General features: G+C 40.5%; 3 protein-coding genes across 7 annotated transcripts in view; 1 reads left to right on the top strand and 2 right to left on the bottom strand.

Moving 5' to 3' along the window:
• Positions 1-1,280: 1,280 nt before the first annotated feature.
• LOC115152003 (proline-serine-threonine phosphatase-interacting protein 1) lies at positions 1,281-13,123 on the bottom strand. The gene is made up of 15 exons (XM_029696426.1): positions 12,669-13,123; positions 11,287-11,387; positions 11,118-11,192; positions 10,949-10,983; positions 10,731-10,837; positions 10,394-10,456; positions 7,914-8,018; positions 4,749-4,794; positions 3,767-3,846; positions 3,468-3,566; positions 3,138-3,234; positions 2,804-2,891; positions 2,601-2,686; positions 1,989-2,098; positions 1,281-1,863 (listed from the first exon to the last, which is right to left on the bottom strand). Exons 1-15 carry the CDS (start codon positions 12,696-12,698, stop codon positions 1,735-1,737), a joined length of 1,251 nt encoding a protein of 416 aa, XP_029552286.1. The 5' UTR covers positions 12,699-13,123; the 3' UTR covers positions 1,281-1,734.
• Positions 13,124-14,433: 1,310 nt separating this feature from the next.
• rcn2 (reticulocalbin 2) lies at positions 14,434-16,920 on the bottom strand. The gene is made up of 8 exons (XM_029696425.1): positions 16,762-16,920; positions 16,092-16,229; positions 15,906-16,008; positions 15,539-15,735; positions 15,323-15,436; positions 15,131-15,224; positions 14,881-15,023; positions 14,434-14,635 (listed from the first exon to the last, which is right to left on the bottom strand). The coding sequence occupies exons 2-8, from the start codon at positions 16,227-16,229 to the stop codon at positions 14,492-14,494; spliced, it is 933 nt and encodes a 310-aa protein (XP_029552285.1). The 5' UTR covers positions 16,762-16,920; the 3' UTR covers positions 14,434-14,491.
• A 131-nt stretch (positions 16,921-17,051) lies between these two features.
• Positions 17,052-20,571, top strand: part of LOC115152001 (S phase cyclin A-associated protein in the endoplasmic reticulum) — a 96,692-nt gene continuing 93,172 nt past the window's right edge. For 3 of the 5 annotated variants that reach the window (XM_029696424.1, XM_029696423.1, XM_029696421.1), the window contains exon 1: positions 17,053-17,355. In XM_029696424.1, the coding sequence (XP_029552284.1) occupies positions 17,185-17,355 (171 nt within the window). In that variant the 5' untranslated portion in view covers positions 17,053-17,184. Of the gene's footprint in view, positions 17,356-20,571 lie in introns of all 5 variants that reach the window. The other 2 variants (XM_029696422.1, XM_029696419.1) reach the window with 1 other exon arrangement.

Raw genomic sequence — 20,571 nt, 5'->3', positions numbered from 1 at the left:
TTTATGTAAACATGTCCAAAGCTAGATTCCTTTACTTCATAAATACATTTAAAATGGTCAAAGTCGAATAGTATCCCTAATGGCCTAAACTCACCAAAGGCGAGCGTGCAAGATTTATTTTAGAATGCATTGTTTTGAATTGTAATGACCCAACTGAAGCTGGGCGGGCAGGTTGGCCACTTTGATGCCTCGCTCAATTAAAACGTGTTTCTTTTTTTGCGATTTATCGCTGGCGCTGTAGTCACACAAAACAATAAAAATGTCATTATTCACTTTTATTTAATCTCATTTGACTTGGAAGAGGTAGCTAAGGGTTGAGGCTTTACCATAGGCTACATGCTAAATTAGACCAATTCTTCCACTTATGGAAACAACAGCGCTATCAGAAAAGATGATTGGAGATATGGACTATTCTGCTAGCATACAGTCAGTGCTCTGCTTGTCTGGTCTTTTCCTCCCGCCTCCCTCTGCTTGCTCTGCCTGCCTTCATCTGGGGAATTTTTCGCTTAAAGGGATACTTCAGGATTTTGGCAATGAGGCCCTTTATCTACTTCTCCAGAGTCAGATGAACCAGTGGATACCATTTTTATGTCTCTGTGTCTAGTATGAAGGACGTTAGAGGTAGTTTTGCGAGCCAACGCTAATTAGCGTTAGCGCAATGACTGGAACTCTATGGGTATCTGCTAGCATTCTAGTAGAAAGAGATGTTAGAAATATCGCCCTACATTCATCTAAGCCAGGGGCTGCATTGACAATTGATTATACTTCCTCACTGTCAAAATTGGCAAAAAATACTCCTCTATCCATCGTTTTTGGAATGTTCAATGCTCCCTGACTGGCTAGCTTTCATTTCTGTGATTTTTTTATGTGCTGGACACAGTCAAGAAACTCTATGACCACCACCGTCTCCCCATTATAATTTCTACTCAGTTTCAATTTAGTTTTAGTATTTTTTAAGTTTATCGAGTTTGTTTTCCAGCCACCAAAACTCAAGACACTCAAGACCACATGTGGACCGGATTAGACCGCCTCGCGGGCCGGATTCAGCCCGCAGGTCATTTGTTTGACACCCCTGATCTAAGCCATTGTATTTTGGACAGTTAGCATGTGGACAGTTTATTAGTTGCTCAAACACTCAAAGTGTTATTCAATACTATAGCATATTAATAGGTCAGTGACTACCCACTGGGAAAAACACTGGTTGAATCAAAGTTGTTTCCAAATCATTTCAACAACAAAAATGATATGCGATGACATTGAATCAACGTGGAAAACTGATTGGATTTGCAAAAAGTCATCAACGTAAGGGAATTTTTTATTTGAACCTTAATCCAATGACAGTGACATTTTTTTGTTGATTTCACTTTGAATTCACCTTAGTTGACAACTCAACCAAATGTAAAAACTAGAGTGCTTTATTTTGCAGCTGTCCTGGCTACAGTAGGATTGTTCAACAACACAAACTGTAGTGCCTGTTGACTTGAGAGGAAAGTAAAACAGCTAAGTGCACATCTTTTTCCATCTTGACAACAAATAAGTTAATAATCTCCATCATTAGATAAAGTCATGGTCTCAGGTCAGTGAGGTCACTCAACAACACATACAGTATAGCCAAGACTGAGCTAACATTATCAGCACTGTTAGGCTTAGAGGAAATAGTCAAACTAAGACATATGCGGGGTAGGGCTATGCTATGGGCCTTCCAGCCTTACTACTTGTGCCAAGAGGAGCTCATTATTTGGCCAGATAGGATCCAGGGACCAGTCCTGACAGGCCGTTCCTCTCCACAGTCCACCAGCCATCCACACCCTGCTCAATGACCACCACCATCTCCCCTGCAGACATGGACAGCTCACCCGCACTCTAGAGACAGTAAGGACAAATTAGGTTTAGTTGTGGTTCAAATGTCACAGAAATGTGAATCCACTCATTCTTAGTGTAGGCCTAGATGTTGAATGCGGGCATTTAGGGTGTCAGAGCATTCTGACCTGAGCCTCATAGTCATATAGCGCCTGGTACTCCTCTCTGCTCTCTGAGATGGTTGGCTCCACTGGCTGAAATCCAGGAATGGAGGCGTACACTTCATCTGATGTGTCGGCTAAGGATTACACATGAAGTAGTTGAGGCAAGCAGTTATTGGGTCAAACCACTGGCAGTTTGAAACCTCAGTACCACAGCTATTGACTGAACTAAAATAGTAAGCCCATGTAATGTAGTGTGATGTGATATAGTGTCAGACCCTGCTTAATATTGTGGCAACAGCTACTTTTGCGTCAAGGGACATTTCACGGATGTTTGTGGGGACATCAGGTGGATGTTTGTGCCCCCTGGTGGTCATGTAAATAGATGTAAAACCTGCATGATCAGGTTATGGGCTATTACTGTATGTTTTCACATTATGATTGGAACAAGATCAACACAATGCATTGTTATGGGGAGAAATAAAAAGAGAACATACATAGTTATCCTCTCCATCTCAAATGTATTTTTACCTGAGAAGTAACAATATAATGACTGTGAAAAAACATTATCTCTCCCCGTCCACAAAAGGTTTCTATTGGTACCACACTTATTTACAGTAATTGTAGCAGCATACAAACCAGTAGGTGGGGCTAATGGCTGTGAACAGTCATTGACGTTAATTTTGGAGCCAGCCGAGGAGTTGCCTTGCAAAAGGTTTGAAAACCTAAAAGTAATTAAACAGAGTTTACTTTGCTTCACATTGTAAACATGCTGTTTTGATGGTTACATGAGTTGAAATGTGCATTCTTGTAGTGCAAAAACAAATTTTAGTATCTCTAACCTCTTCATAACTCCTCCTACAAAGCGGGCACTGCCATTGGTGTCTGTCGAGGGCTCCCTCTCATAGTAGTTCTCAAACACAATGTGAGCTGGGGAGAAACCACAGGCATTCAGCAAAGCAAACTCACCCAAGGCCTAAGTAAAGAGTGTATCACAGAGACATGGCTGCACTGCAAAGTTCAAACAAAGGATGAACATATTTCTCAATGAGGCCACATATTTTCATCAATATTTTACTATGATGACATTTAAAGAGTTAATATTGAAATGTTCAGACCTGGAACATATTCATGTGCACAAACCAGGAAACAGGACAGGTGGTGTATTCTACCTACCTGGTGGACTTGAGCCAGTGCTTTTCATCTCAACAAAGCAGTTGATGTCTACCGTGATGTCACACAGTTCTAGAGTTTTCCTCACATCCTCATAACACTGAAAGTACATTTTGGGCACGGCTCAAACACATTCAGTATTTTCTTTATTCATCATTACTAATCAGCCTTACTGAGTAGTCTTATAGCTACTATATGATACAGTTGAGACAAATTCTATATTTGTCTTACACACTGGTACACATGGTACCATGCTTTAAAATGCTCACTAATGCTACTACTGATATTGTGGATTACAGTATGGCTTGGTAAGACAAAACAAACTTGACTAACCTCATCATCTTTGACACATTGCATTGAGAATTGGTTACAGTGGACCCAGATGGCATTCCTTAGGATGTTGATACGATCTCCCTCCTGCTGCTGAAAGACCTGCAAAACAATCCTCCATTGTACAAAATATCTATAGAGAATGCTATATCCCATATCTATATCCCATTTTTACAACAATCTGTGGACCATCAGCTGGTCTGGCAGAAAATATTTACGTAATTTAAGAAAAGTTTGTCTGATCATACTGTACAATCCAACTTGCATTCATTGCAATGACATTAGAATATGCCTCAATGTACCTCACATGTGCTCTCGTGTGTGGTTTCCCATTCTTGGCGAATCTTGTCTAGCTGTTCAATGTTTGACATATATTGTTTTTCTGAGGACAAAGAGGCAAAGGTGGTATTCAGATAATACACAGTTATTGACTCTGAATCATTTTTGAAGATTCATTGGATCCTCAGTCACAGTAGAGGGACAATATACACTAAGTGTGAAAAACATTAAGAACACCTGCTCTTTCCATGACATAGACGGACCAGGTAAATCCAGGTGAAAGCTATGATCCCTTATTGATGTCACTTGTTAAATCCACTTCAATCAGTGTAGATGAAGGGGAGGAGACAGGTTAAAGAAGGATTTTTAAGCCTGGAGACAATTGAGACATGGATTGTGTACATGTGCCATTCAGAGGGTGAATGGGCAAGACAAAGTATTTAAGTGCCTTGGAACGACATATGGTAGTAGGTGTCAGTTGCACCAGTTTGTGCCAAGAACTGCAACTCTGCTGGGTTTTTCACGCTCAACAGTTTCCAGCCAACTTGGACATCCAGCTAACTTGACACAACTGTGGGACGCATTGGAGTCAACATGGGCCAACATCCCTGTGGAATGCTTTCGACACCATTCGTCGAGTCCATGCCCCGACGAATTGAGGCTGTTCTGACAGCCAAAAGAAAACACCTTCTTAATAACTCAATATTTGGAAGGTGTTCTTAATGTTTTGTACACTCAGTGTATATGGCCTTTGAAAATATAATATGCAAATTGGATGCAAATTCTAAGATTACTTAATGAAAGAGGAACTGAAACTGATTTTTTTTTTATTTTAACAGTTCATTTCTGGTAAACCTCAGCATTATGGTGATGAAAGGGACACAAAAACAAATTGTCAAATCATGCTATGGCTTTTCAGCAGTCTTGATTTCAAGTCATGGACTGCCTTTATTTGGAGTACAACAACAGGAAAAGATAGGAGCTCAATAGCCTAATATCGCTTACCTGCCTCTCCTGCTGCCTCTCTGCACTGCTTAGACTTGTTGTGCATCTGCAAACAAACAGGGAAGTTACTGTCACTGACAGGAAACTAATACATAAATGTCAGTACTAAAGAGTACGGAAATTATCTCCCAATTACATAATGAGAAATAATTAAGTTATTTTTTCAAGATAAACCGCCTCTACCCTCTGTTCTACTGGTGAATGTACGATCACTGGAGAACAAATTGGATAAGCTCCGTTCCAGACTATTCTATCAACGGGACCTAATGAACAGTATTATCCTATGCTTCACGGAGTCATGGCTCAAGAGTCATAAACTCAAGGGCGGGGGTGTGTCTCTTTGTTAACAACAGCTTGTGCGCAATCTCTAATATTAAGAAAGTCTCGAGGTTCTGCTCGCCTGATAAACTGTAGACCACACTATTTACCAAGAGAGACAATCTATATTTTTGTAGCTGTCTATTTACCACCACAAACCGATGCTGGCACTAAGACATAACGAGCTATACAGGGCCATAAGCCAACAAGAAAATGCTCATCCAGAGGCATCACTCCTCGTGGCTGGTGATTTTAATGCAGGAAAACTGAAATCCGTTTTACCTCATTTCAACCAGCTTGTCACCTGTGCATCTAGAGGGGGAAAAAACTCTATGTCACCTTTACTCCACACACAGAGGAGCATACAAAGCTCTCCTTCACCCTTCAATTGGCAAATCTGACCATAACTCTATCCTCCTGACTCCTGCTTACAAGCAAAAACTCAAACAGGAAGTACCAGTGACACGCTCAATTAGGAAGTGGTCCGATGAAGCGGTTGTTAAGCTACAGGACTGTTTATGTTCCGGGATTCATCCGATGGCATTGAGGAGTTTACCACATCAGTCACCGGCTTCATTAATAAGTGCATCAACAACGTCGCCCCACAGTGACCAAACGTACATATCCCAACCAGAAGCCATGGATTACAGGCAGCATCCACACTGAGCTAAAGGATAAAACTTCCGCTTTCAAGGAGCGGGACACTAACCCGGACGCTTATAAGAAGTCCCGCTACGTCCTCCGATGAACCATCAAACAGGCAAAGCATCAATACAGGACTAAGATCGAATCCTTGTACACCGGCTCATGCACTCGTCGGATGTGGCAGGGCTTGCAAACTATCATGGATTACATAGGGAAACCCAGCTAACAGCTGCCCAGTGACACGAGCCTACCAGAAGAGTTAAATGCCTTCTATGCTCACTTCGAGGCAAGCAACACTGAACCATGTGTGAGCCAGACGGATTACCAGGACGCATACTCAGAGCATGCACAGAGCAGCTGGCAAGTGTCTTCACTGACATTTTCAACCTCTCCCTGACCCAGTCTGTAATACCTACAGTACATGTTTCAAGCAGAGCACCATAGTCCCTGTGGCCAAGAACGCCAAGGTAAATGACTATCGCCCCGTAGCACTCACACCTGTAGCCATGAAATGCTTTGAAAGGCTGGTCATGGCTCACATCAACACCATCATCACTTACCCCCTGGACCCACTCCAATTCGCATACTGCCCCAACAAATCCAGAGAGAACGCAATCTCGATTGCACTCCACACCTCCCTTTCCCACTTCTACAAAAGAAACACCTACGTGAGAATGCTGTTCATTGACTACAGCTCAACACCATAGATCCCTCGAAGCTCATCACTAAGCTAAGGTCCCTGGGACTGAACACCTCCCTCTGCAACTGGATCCCAGGTGGTCAGGGTAGGCAATAACACATACACCACGCTGACCCTCAACACGGGAGCCCCTCAGGGGTGCGTGCTTAGACAACAACCTCTCCCTCAACGTCAGTAAAACAAAGGGGCTGATGGGCCCATAGACTCTCAAAAAGTTCTACAATTGCACCATCGAGAGCATTTTGACTGGCTGCATCACCGGTTGGTATGGAAACTGCTTGGCATCCGACAGCAAGGCGATATAGTGGGTAGTGCGTACATCACTAGGGCTGAGCTCCAGGACCTCTATACCAGGCGGTATCAGAGGAAGGCCCAAAAAATTGTCAAAGACTCCAATGCACCACATCTGGAACTAACCGGATACATACTGACACGCACGCACGCACGCGCACACACACACACACACACACACACACACACACACACACACACACACACACACACACACACACCACATACGCTGCTGCTACTGTCTATTATCTATCCTGTTGGCTAGTCACTTTACCTCTACCTATACACTGAGTATACAAAACATTTGGAACATCTGCTCTTTCCATGACATAGACTGACTGGTTGAATCCAGGTGAAAGCTATGAAAACTTATAAATGTCACTTGTTAAATCCACTTCAATCAGTGTAGATGAAGGGGAGGAGACAGGTTAAAGAAGGATTTTTAAGCCTGGAGACAATTAAGACATGGATTGTGTACATGTGCCATTCAGAGGGTGAATGGGCAAAAGACAAAAGATATAGGTGCATGGTAGTATGAACTGAGGCAGTTTTGAGGGCAAAAGCGGTGGGTGCAACTCAATATTAGGAAGGTGTTCCTAATGTTTGGTATACTCAGTGCATGCAAAGTACATAGCTACCTCAATTACCTCGTACCCCTGCACATCAAATCAGTACTGGTACTCCCTCTTTAGCCATGTTATTTTCTACTCCCTATATATAGTCATGTTATTTGTCTTAACTCTGCATTGTTGGAAAAGGACCCGTAAGTAAGCATTTCATGGTTAGTCTACAAATGTTGTATACGAAGCATGTGACAAATAACATTTCATTTGAAATGGTAGAACAGTAATCAGAAATAACAGAATTTATATTTCATCACTCAGTTGAAGGGGATGGTGGCAGGAATCCCCATGAACATGGGTTTTGCTTTATGCCCCACACAGCAACAGTTCAGAATATGTTTACATTCACTCTATTATGAAAGCCAAACCATTCACTGCAATTCACATCTTCTGTTATTACTCCCACAATTCAAAACATATAGCCTACAGACTGACCTACAACTACTGTCTGTTACATTTTACACAAATACTCAGGGAGCACTGTGTTACGATTTCATACAATTTAATGGTATATTTCTAAGCCTGGTTCCCATTGTCAGTTAAGTATATGTGTTGTCCAGTGTGCATGGATAGAGTTTAGTGATTTACCCTTTCAGCCTGCTTGGGTGTGTTGGTGGCTGCACTGCTCATCCTCTCAGCAGCTTGCTCTGCCTCATCTGCCTCTCTGCATCTTTGGTCATAGGACCTTTTAGACTGGGAAAGGACACACAGAAAGGGAACTTGTTATCAAGTTTACAATACTACACAATGCACTTACCTCTAGGGCTGTAGCGGTGAACGTATTACCGCCACACCTGCGGTCACGAGTCATCAAGTCAGTCAAATTCCACGTGAGCCTTTAGTCATGGTAATTAGGCTTCTCCAAGCTCTGATGCTGCTGATGGTCATTAGTAGCCTACCAAACGTGCTAACTGCCTGGTACCCAGCACTTTATTGTCCCTCTAATCACTGCATCAATGCAAATATAATCGAAAATGTTATATATTTTTTTAATACATTCGCAAAAAAATGAAAACCTGTTTTCGCTTTGTTTTATGGGGTATTGTGTGTAGATTGCTTTTTATTTAATTTTTTAAATCCATTTTAAGTTAAGGCTGTAACTTAACAAAATGTGGAAAAAGTCAAGGGGTCTGAATACTTTCCGAAGGCACTGTAAACAGGGCATGAGTTTCAAGTTTTTGGAAGATAATTTTCACCATAAAAATGCACCTTTATAATAAAAGCATTGCATGCATAATTGCATTTGCGGTCACTTTTGATAATGGTGTTTTCCAGCAAATGGAACATTCATGCTTATAGCCTACTGCCGTGTGTGCATTGCTGCGCTTATAATGTGAAGAAAAAGCCTAATAGTTTATCAACATTTTAAGCTAAATGTTCAGATCTGTTGGGTCAGCCACATTGCATTTTTTTTATGCTAGTGATTGTATTAATTTGGGATCTATCGCATCCCACAATTGTCCCAGGCTATGTTCGGAATATTTATTTCTCGCACAGAATAGGTGAACTTTTGTACTATGGTGGATAGTAGATTGACATAGGCTAGTGCTTTTGCTGTTCGTTAGGCCTACTCATCTTGTTGGCTGACGAAAAGTAAATGTGGACAGTTCTTCCAATATCTTCAATATGCACCTCGGGAATTGGATAAGGACGCGCGTAGTTGCGTCACGGAAGTGTCTGTCTTCACTTGTAGCCTGTGAGATAGACCCGATCACGTGATGGAGAGCCATGTGAGTGAGAGGTGCTTCGGGGAGAAGGGCACAACGCAGCACTCGGGGCCCAAGGGCACAACGGCCACAAAAAGCATGGATTTTTTTTAGGGTGCATTACGGCCACATAAAGGGGATGCAGCTGTGAAATTCAAGGCATTATCAAGTGGTTGTCAAATTGTGAATGAGAGATTGATGAATTGTGTATATTCTGTGCAAACAACTAAGCAGAGCTCATGCCTTTCAAGCAACTTTTTTCAAATCATTATTTGAGTCGCATCATGCAGCCTTAAAATGTATTAAAAATCAAAACATATAGCCCAACATTTGTAGAACAACTAAAGTTACATTAATAACTCTAAATTAAGCATATAGGAGTACCCATTTCCTTGTTAACCACTCAACAAAAAATAGCAGCATGTGTGAACTCAAATCGTTTGGAGAAAATATACTTTCTATTTTATTCAGCTTTGTTAAATTGTTTTCTTCATACTATAAAATAATATAAAATAATGCATGCCACAGAATTCTAAGCAAATCTTGTCTGCTAAATGAACTAGTGTAGCCCACAGCCATTTGGCATAGCCAGATTAGGACCTAACATAAGGACAACTCAGAGTATGTTATTCTGTTCTCCTGAAATAGACTACATTTTCTTAATATCATACTTATTTAGACCTGTCTAAAATAATGAATTTATTGTGAAGGTGTAGGCTATATTACATGGATTTATTAGACTTTTTAAAATGTAGATGTTCCAAAATAAGGGTTAAATAAAATAAATAAAATAAAACGGTCAATTACCATGAGACTGACAGTTATTTGCTTGACAATCACCGGCAGACAAAATGTTGTGACCACCACAGCCCTACTCACCTCCAATTATTAGATTAAGACAGCTATTATTAATAGACACTTTTCATGAAGCTGCTGCCAGATAAGGAACAGAAAGTACAATCGAGAGCGAGAGATGCATGTGCAAGCAGGGAGACTAAAATAAAACAAATAGAGCAGGATTTCCTGAGCTGAGAGTTCTGTTTTAGAGGCGCTCCCTTGGCTTGCCACTGAATGGCCCTCTTTGTTTCCTTTCTTATCTGTATGCTCTTACTGGTGCAAACTATTATTCCGGAAAATTACAAATTCCCTTACCGGTATATAATTTCACTTGACAGAAAAACATTATGGTTTTCCTGAACCATACTAACTAAAGGACCTTTGAAAGTAACGCTAAAATAACCCTGACACATTGAGTTAAGCCCTACCTACCACAGACAAACTATACGGAATAGGGTTTCACGTCACACAAATGAGCATACAGATAAAGAAATTAAGAAGGGTTTTGGTAGGATCTGTGCTCACCTCCATTGTTTTCTTGTATAAAGACACCTTCATCTTCTGAACCTTGTCCATTACGCCTTCAAACTGAGACAGAGAAAAACATGCTGTGACTGATGCAAAAATAGCTGATCAATTACAGATCAATAGTGGATTCATCTCTTCTAACCACTGATCCTTTCTCTGTCCTTAAACAGCAAATGGTTAACATTTCAAATCAAAGTACATGATTTAATAGTACAACATACTCTATGTAGATATTCACCACCATGCACTAACAATAGATTGTCTTTAGGCCTTGTTTAGGTGAATGCTATTTATAGCATTAATGTGGTGAAAGCTAAAAATGTCAAACCAAAACCTTTTTTCTCTGCTCTTTCTGTCGATCCCTGAACTGTTCCATCCTCTTGACCTCTTCCTTTAACATCCCAGAGAGCTGTATGTGTAGGTTCCCAATGTTCTCAATTTCTACAAAACATGAAGTAACACAACATTACAAATCTGGGATGAAGTAGTGCTGATTACAGATGTTTCAACTCCATAGCTACAAGTAGATGATTAAAATTCTGTTCTACTTACGGACTTTGAGTTCATCAATGGATGCTCTCAAAGTGCTGTGAAAAGAACATAACTGTGAGAAAGTGCAAATACATTTATTTTACACAATACATTATCACACACACCTCTCTCTCTCTACTAAAACTTAGGGCATTTCGTTTCCATGAATCGTGAGAGCAGAGCCACTCACCTGATCTCACAGAGACCCCCTGCCTTGCGTGCAATCATCACCAACTCCTTGCCATATCTCTCTTCAGCGGATGCCCTATCCAATGGAAACACAATATTTCTTAACTTATAATTGTGACGTAATATAACTTCATACACAATGTAGGAACTGCTTTGCTGCCACCAACTACCTCATCTTCAAGAGCTCCTCCATGTCTTTGCACATCCGTCGACCCTCACAGAGTCTCTGGATGAGAGCCTCATATCCCACATTACTGATGAAATCCACTCCCTACAACCATACACAATCATAGCATTATCTTAACTTCAAAGAAAAGAAAATGCAAAGATTTAATACAAAGGTCCAAAGAAAGTCCTTTTTTTCGAAAAATAGATGCAAATATAAATCTTTCAGCTACAGCAGCTTTTGACACTTTTATAGATTTATGGTGTTTGTCAAAACAAAATGCTTTCATGGATGCCGTGTACATAATAGTATTGAATGCCAGTGCAGGTGAAAGTTATAAGTTAAATGACATATCACATACTGTAGTAGGCCTTCAGTGGAGATGTTGCTGGCCCAAACTGTATCACTCATACCTTATACTACATACTACCCAGTTTCCACAGGAAAACAGTCATAAATAGTAGCTTGGTCATAAAAATCCCTTAGCAGCCTCATGTATCAACAGCAAACCATTGACTGTCGCCTGTTAGCTGAACTTTGGCTAATGCATGATTGTGTACTATGTGAAGTAAAACATTTATAAATGAATGTACAATACAGAATGCCAAATACAGGTATCGTATTGTTATACAATATCAAACACAATTCAATGCCAAACTATTTCATACAAAGTAATAACAAAACATGTGCAATAGGGTAATTTTTATTTGCAAAGGTTAGAAGGGTATTATTGCACTGAGCCTGCTATGCAAATCAACCCAGAAGCTATCTGTAGTTTTGTAGATTACAGTTCTGACAATGCATCACAGTCAGAAGATCAAATACAGAAAGATAAAAGAGCCTAGCCTGTTTTACAGGAAACTCAGCATAGAGGTACTGACACTGAGAAATTAGAAATCCAGCGAAGAGAATAAGTTACAACAATGTTCTGTGGGCCTAGTTATTTAGATAAATTACAAAATATAACACACTAGCACATGTATTAACGCCACACATTGAAAAGCAAGTTTCCACATAAAATAATTACACAAGTACATTTCTTCATCATAGCATATGAAATAAAGTTTTAGTCTAGTATGTTTAGAAAAAGAATGAAGTTGGCTGTGAGTCCATAGAACAAACATTTGTAAAGACGACAATCTGAGAGCCAATGAAAAAACAAAGTTTAATTTAGTAAAGGGCTGCCTCTGATACAGGTGTACTGCCTCAAGTGTTGTTACCACAATACAGTTTGGATCAAGCAGTAAATAATTTAGCCGTCTCTGTTGATAGCCTCTGTGCAGTGCATTTTTTTAAAATAACCTCAACCTTATATTATCCATAAAGATCATATAGATTGAGCATCAAAGTGGTTATTCAAAAGTCAAGACGTTAAAGTGAACTCACCCAAAATGCATCTTGGAATTGTAAAGACATCTCAGCAGTAGATCAAATGTGATATCCTCTGTGAGGGCATTCAGTAAAGAAGGCACTTATGGTTCTTTGAGGCCGAGTCAAAGCCAGTGAAAATTATAATGCCACACACAGGAAACACCCAGTCAGTAGACATGGCTTGAAGTTAACTCGTTTGACTCAAATGAGGAAGAGCTTCAGTGTGATGTTATCTAACACAGACAGCCTGTATCCAAGATAACATTAAAAGTTTGTTGTCATTTGATAGATGGATACCCTAAAAAAATTGAAATATGTATTCTATGGGGAAATTATCATACAATCCACCCATTCAGAAATGTTGCATGTAAATCAATAAGACTTCTTGAACTGAAAACATATATATACAGTACCAGTCAAACGTTGGGACACACCTACTCATTCATGGGTTTTTCTTTATTTTGACTATTTCTACATTGTAGAATAATAGTGAAGACAAAACTATGAAATAACACATATGGAATCATGTAATAACCAAACAGTGTTAAAACAAATCAAAATATATTTTATATTCTTCAAAGTAGCCACCCTTTGCCTTGATGACCGCTTTGCACTCTCTTGGCATTCTCTCAACCATCTTCACCTGGAATGCTTTTCCAACAGTCTTGAAGGAGTTCCCACATATGCGGAATACTTGTTGGCTGCTTTTCCTTCACTCTGCGGTCCAACTCATCCCAAAACATCTCAATTGGGTTGAGGTCAGGTGATTGTGAAGGCCAGGTCATCTGATGCAGCACTCCATCACCCTCCTTCTTGGTCAAATAGACCTTACAAAGCCTGGAGATGTGTTGAGTCATTGCCCTGTTGAAAAACAATGATAATCCCACTAAGCGTCAACCAGATGGGATGGCATATCGCTGCAGAATACTGTGGTAGCCATGCTGGTTAACTGTGCCTTGAATTCTAAATAAATCACTGACAGTGTCACCAGCAAAGCACACCCATACCATCACACTTCCATGCTTCACGGTGGGAACCACACATTCGGAGATCATCCGTTCACCTACTCTGCGTCTCACAAAGACACAGCGGTTGGAACCAAAAATCTCAGATTTGCACTCATCAGACCAAAGGACAGATTTCCACCGGTCTAATGTCCATTGCTCGTGTTTCTTGGCCCAAGCAAGTCTCTTCTTATTTATTGGTGTCCTTTAGTAGTGGTTTCTTTGCAGCAATTTGACCATGAAGGCCTGATTCACAGTCTCCTCTGAAAAGTTGATGTTAAGATGTGGCTGTTACTTGAACTCTGTGAAGCATTTATTTGGGCTGCAATTTCTGAGGCTGGTAACTCTAATGAACTTATCCTCTGCAGCAGAGGTAACTCTGGGTCTCCCTTTCCTGTGGTGGGCCTCATGAGAGCCAGTTTCATCATAGCGCTTGATGGTTTATGCAACTGCACTTGAAAAAACTTTCACAACACAACTGATTGGCTCAAACACATTAATGAAAGAAATGCCACAAATGAACTTTTAACAAGGCACACCTGTTAATTGAAATGCATTCCAGGTGACTACCTCATGAAGCTGGTTGAGAGAATGCCAAGTGTGTGCAAAGCTGTCATCTAGGCAAAGGGTGGCTACTTTGAAGAATCTCAAATATTTGTTGATTTGTTTAACAGTTTTTTGGTTACTACATGATTCCATGTGTTATTTCATAGTTTATGTCTTCACTATTATTCTACAATGTAGAAAATAGTAAAAATAAAGAAAAACCCTGGAATAAGTAGGCGTGTCCAAACTTTTAACTGGTACTGTACATCACAGTAAAAAAAACATCTGTTATAATTCGTCGTGTGACACATGCAGTTGTCTTCCATAGTCTGTTACTTCACTATTCATAAACATTTCTTGATTTTTCACAACCTCTGCCTCTGACAGTCTCCCATCACCATCTTGGTCCATTTCTTTGATGAGGTGAATAGCCTGTTAAAACATAAGAGCAAAGCAAAAGAATTAGAGCAAACTGAAGAGAACTGATAGATACACCCACTTTCAATGGGGATACCATTCATACCAACCAATGTATAAATGTTTCCATACCCTGACTGCACTTCACTTCACAGGAACTAATATGTTATAAACAAATTAGAAATGGCACTCCTAGAGCACCCTAGTGAGGCATGGCTGTCCATGTAATGCAGAGACACGGTAGTGTAGTGGTTACTCACCTCCTCCCGTGCAGAGCCATAGCTGTTAGGGGCCACCCAGCGGAGCTGCTCCTCTCGATTCAACTTGCCATCCTTGTCTTGATCATAGAGGTCGTCAAAGCGGACAGTTTCCTCAATCTCCCACTTTGATGGGTCATCCTCCTCTGAAGTACACAAACACACATTACTAAAGCAGGAAAGCCAACTCAGCCCGTACAAAACATTAATCATAGTATGTTGAGAAAAACACAAAGCATTCTTCTGTGCTTACCATTAGTTCGAACATCTCCAATAAATTCACTTAGACTGATGAACCCATCTTTATCTGTGTCATATTCACTCAACACATCTTCAACGGCAAAATCCTAAAAGAAAAAATAGCAAAATATTACCACACCAAACATTTGATTCCGCTCATGTGGATACAAATGTAAACAGCTTGTTTTGTGTAGAAATGTCTTACAGCCATGTAATCCACTTCAGATGGGTGTGTAAATGCAAGAAACTCAGTTAGGTTAAGGCCTGGTGTGCCACCCATATCAGCAAAATCAAAGCGCTTCTTTTCCTTTAAGTGGAGCTAAAAAGGAAAAGATTGATAAGTACTGTGAGGTGTAGAGCATGTGCGATCCATATGTTGTCAACAATAAAATAAAGGCTGGTACAACTAAGATGATCATACAAATCTGAGTGACTCTTCCTCTGGATCCTCCAGAACAGCATTCTCATCAATATTAATGACTCGTTCATGGACAACCATGTTGTATTCTTCCCACGACACAACACCATCGTTGTTGGTGTCAAATTCAGGGAAGCGCTCCTCTGCATCATCCAATGCGTATTTCTTGTAGACATGTTGAATCCATAGTGTGATCTCCTCTGTAGTGACAATATATTACACATACTGTACAGGCAGTAGATGACACATACAGTATCCATACCATTATATCAACTGAGTGAATTTGTTATAACAATGTGGGATTCATTTTTCATCTGAAAGTCAAAATACATCCTAAAACAAAGTCGTTTTTATATATATTTTTTTTTACCTGAGGTTAAATGTTTGTCAGAATCTTTATCAATCTTCTTCAGGATTTCCATAATTTTCTTCCTTTGCTCAGCTGGACTAAGTTTCTTTATTTCATCTTTTTCCTAAAACCCAAGTTATAGAAATGGTGAGATAGCGAATATGACTGAAAGGGGATATTATTCAGATGATAGAGAGAAATGACAACCTCAGTTCCCAATAGGAGATCCATGTCGTGCTCAGGGCTGTGCTGATGACCCACATGATGATCTTCATGATTGTGGGAGCTCTCTCCAAAGGCACAATGCATTACAAGCAATGCAATGGGTAAAACTGAGTATTTCATCTTTGACGGGGAACAAAAGCGTCATGTTATGATTTTAGCATTCTTCGTAAATTTAAAGAAGAATATAGATTGACAATCATATAATATGTATTTCACATATCAATGTTGTAACTGTCTGGTTCTGGTTCACCTACTATTAGCTGTATGAAACGTGAAGACAATAGCGCTGAGCTACCTGGTGGTGGTCGACATTAAAGAGACTGGACAGTTTGGGCTACAACAATACAGTACTGTTGCTAGCTAGGTAACGACTAACGTTAGCTAGCTAGCAACCAAAGTGTTGCTGTCAGTCATTGACCCCCCACCCCTCAACAACATACCATGACAAACAATAGACCTAAGCTTACTTGGCTTGTAACGTTAGGTTACTAGGACGCTAACTAGCTATCGTTAGCTAATAATGCTGAGAATTTGTTGTTGTCGACAATGAATGTCTGACAAAACTTGAGGATTCTGAACTGGTCAGACGTTTGGTAAAGTTAGCTGAGTGACTTCCTGGCTATTTTAGGAGAACATTATGTCGTAAACAGACCTTTGCTTGTGCAAATTCCTCGTTCCAGCTCGCAAAATCTGTGTTAAAATTTGATTAATGTCCAATAATGATGAAGATTCCAGGAGCAAGAGGACACGAGCAGATCGACTTGATTAAAAAAAAACGTTACTTTATTATTGTATCCCGCCCATTTACTTGGTTGCCATGGTTGAACGTTTAAATTCCACCCCTAGCCTCAATTCTTGTTTTGTGATTGGTTTATATTTCTTCTGTTTCCGCCTAACAAATTAATGATTGGATAGTCTGAAACTGTCATACATTTTATCATACACTTCCGGCAAAATGCTATGTAGATTAGATCTGTCAGTGGTGTCTTATGTCGTTTCCATCAACACATAAAACACAACAATTTAGCACATTTCTAAGACGTTTAGCTTTTACCCTGAGAATTGAATTACGTAAATGTCAAAAGACAGTCGCAACGATGGACGACGGCGTGGCGGTTGTCAGCACCGATTCGGTATTAGAATTGGACAAGGCGGGGACGGGAGGGAGAGATCTGGCAGCAACAGCTCAGGGTCCTCGCATGGAGGAGGAAAAAGCAGGAATACTCCCATAACCGTTGCCTTGAAGGTACTGTAACTAGCTATATTTTCAAGTTCTACTATAATGTATCTATGACCTGCAAATTAAGACCGCGTTCAGATATAAACGTATTAGCTAGCTAACTAACTAACTTGGCTAGTTACTGGCTAGCCAACTTTTAATAATACACTGAGTATACTAAACATTAGGAACACACTCCTATTAATATTGAGCTCCCGGTCACGACCAGGGTCGAACCCCAGGCTGTAGTAGCGCCTTCGAAGGCATTTATATTTTGTCTTGACCATTCACCCTCTGAATGGCACACACATATAATCCATGTGTAAATTGTCTCAAGGCTTAAAAATCTTTGTTTAACCTGTCTCCTCCCCTTCATCTACACTGATTGAAGTGGATTTAACAAGTGACATCAATAAGTGATCATCGTTTTCACCTGGATTTACCTGGTCAGTCTGTCATGGAAAGAGCAGGTGTTCTTATTTTTTTTTTTTACACTTATCGTATAGGATGCCCTCACACACGATGTATTGACAGGAAAATCTATACTATAGAATTTGTAAGTATTGGTTACAGTGACCTGCCAAAATACAGGGATGCATTGCTGATGACACCAACGGGTTGTTGTTTTTTTAGGCAAAGTGGTGTTTTCAAAAAGAGAACCTGCTGTCACATGAAATCTGCTGCAGACCTCATACGCTAGTAACAACATTCATTGTGAAACTACTCATTTGGCACAAAGTTGCAGGAAGACCATGTGGTTTTGTGTTTATCTTCCAGCCTTGTATGATTCATCAACTGCCGAGTCCAATAGGATGCTGCTGTTCCTCAGCCTCTCTGGCGAGTGCAAGCTTACATTAGCACACTCCTTGAGTCTGCAGTTTCACACATCACTGGCAGCGGAGGACAGGGTCTGAGAGGCAGGCCTACTGTGTGTGTGCACATTTAAAGTTTTAATGTCACATGCCCAAGTACAGTGAAATGCTTTCTTGCAAACTCAACCCAATAATGCAATAATCAATAACAATGCATTACTAGAAAAAAATACAAGAGAAATAAGAAATATTAACTACACAATTAAGTAAGCATACTATATACAGGAAATATTTTAGTCAGTTCCAATACCACATGACTGTGCGGTGCTGTGGCAGAGGGAGTGAAAGGGGGCTGCGATGCAGTGCTGTGAGATGACAGAAGAGGAGAAACGCTGTAAACAGATAGCAGTGCAGAGGAGAGGAGAGCCGGCAGGCAGAAAGGCAGCAGTGGTCTGCAGCACGGGGGTGGCTGGCTGCTAGCTCAGCACTGATTACAGACAGATCAGACGGGGGTGAAAGGACCGTCAGCCCGCTAAGCACCCGGCTCGCTCAATCACAATTGGAGTAGTTGACACAGCTGGGCAAGTTGCTATAGCAGTTCGAGCTACACACAGTCTATTTTGGTCCTGCTGTCGGATGACTATGTCACCTTGCACAAGTGGCAATGCCGACGAGGGGAAACAGGTTGGCTGAAGTTGGCTGCAAAAGTATGTCAGGGGCGGATAAGGACGAGGAACCTGCTTACAGACTCTACTTCTATTCTGTATGTATCTTCTAATCTCTGTCTCTTCTCACTCTCCCACTTTCTGCATGTGTCTGTTTGTAGACCTGCTTTTAGAATGAAAACCCTACACCTGCTCCTCAGGACTGGCCCTTTCCTGTGCATATGTAGAGGCTCAGTTTATAAACCAGTTAGCATAACACATGCTCCAAAAACAACCTGCACTGTCTTAGTTAAATAAAGGTTAAATAAATAAATAAAAAATTCCATAGTGAAGGCCAGGTGGCAGCAGCTGATTAAGTGGAGCAGGAGAGCCTTTCTGTAAGCATTGCCAGCCTTAGGCTGTACAGCTAGGCAGCCATCAGTCAAGTCTATAGGCTTCCCTCATCAGATGGCTGCCAAGCCCAGGAAACACAGTGTAAATATTTACTGCTATGATAACAAATAGCTTGCTATTTGTTAATTTTCAGTGGGGTTTGGCTACTCTATTTGATGTGCAGCCTCAGTGATGTTGGCATTTGATCCTATTGTCCTTATGCTCTTCTATAGTAATAGAATGGAGCTTATATGTAAAGGATATTTTTTTTGCTCACTAAAAGTAGGTCAGTTGTGAATATTCCAGAAGGACATGAAATGGTAGCAGACCAGGACACTGCTTGCTGTTTATGCATGCGTAAAACCTAATGAGTCATATGAGCATGTAGCCTGTTCTGTCAGCATGCTAGGATACTATAGTGTGGGAGTTTCACACAGAAGAGATACCATGGGCTTGATTAAAAGATAAAGTATCTCTGTATTGTCAGACGCTTCGTTTGGTAGATAAACGGTAATGGTAGTGTTGTTCTAATTAGTTTCTTTGAACAGTGTCATGGAAATGATTATTTTGTTGTAGTCTTTGTGAATGGCAGTGACAGTTGAGACTCGAGAGAAAACCATTTCTCATGACATGACTCGGTTGCTATTACGGACAGAATGCAGAGAACCTTGAGTCTGGTTCAGGTCCCGATTTTGATAAGCAAGTCCAAATCTAGGTAGCCGTTTTTTATAGTCTAATTGGGTTACCAGTATATTTAACTTTGTTATCCACCGGGAGATTATTTTGCATATAAATTCGAAATAGTGTCGCTGTAAATCAATTCTATTTTGTATGTGGAAAATATGCAAAATCTTCAAATGCATGGAATGAAGTGCACAACAATACAGTATGATAATGTCACAATCACATTCATTTATTTTGTCCTTTCTCAATGGATGGAAATGGCAGAGTCTTTAATTGGCATTGCAAAGTGGGACTCAGTGCTTATAGAGCGTAAATCAGATTTGCTCTTGGCATTCATGCATGGGATCCTATCTAGACCATGCTGTGATGTGCCTGCTTGTCTGTCTGCATACATGTTTGTGTGTGTTCGTGCACATGTGCGTTGGTGTGTGAGGAAGAGTTAAGAGCGGAGCGAGCAAGAGATTTTGGCATCCGCTCAACTTGCACGACTAACTCAATGTCACATGAGGGGCCCAGGGAGAGGCCAGAACCCAGGGCTCAGAGACACCTCTATTATAGCACAGTACTCTGCATTTATTTATGACAAAGCATTTGATGCCCCCATGTTAATTTAACCCAAACCTATGTTTCTATGTCCTGTTACTAAGCACCATAACATAACACGCAGGTGTGAAGAGCCATGTTGTCTTGTGCTGTTCAAAACATCACAT

The sequence above is a fragment of the Salmo trutta genome, chromosome 17, assembly GCF_901001165.1.
Source record: "Salmo trutta chromosome 17, fSalTru1.1, whole genome shotgun sequence".
Lineage (NCBI taxonomy): Eukaryota > Metazoa > Chordata > Actinopteri > Salmoniformes > Salmonidae > Salmo > Salmo trutta.
Note: the sequence above shows the minus strand (reverse complement) of the source record. Positions and strands in the feature narration are given on the sequence as shown.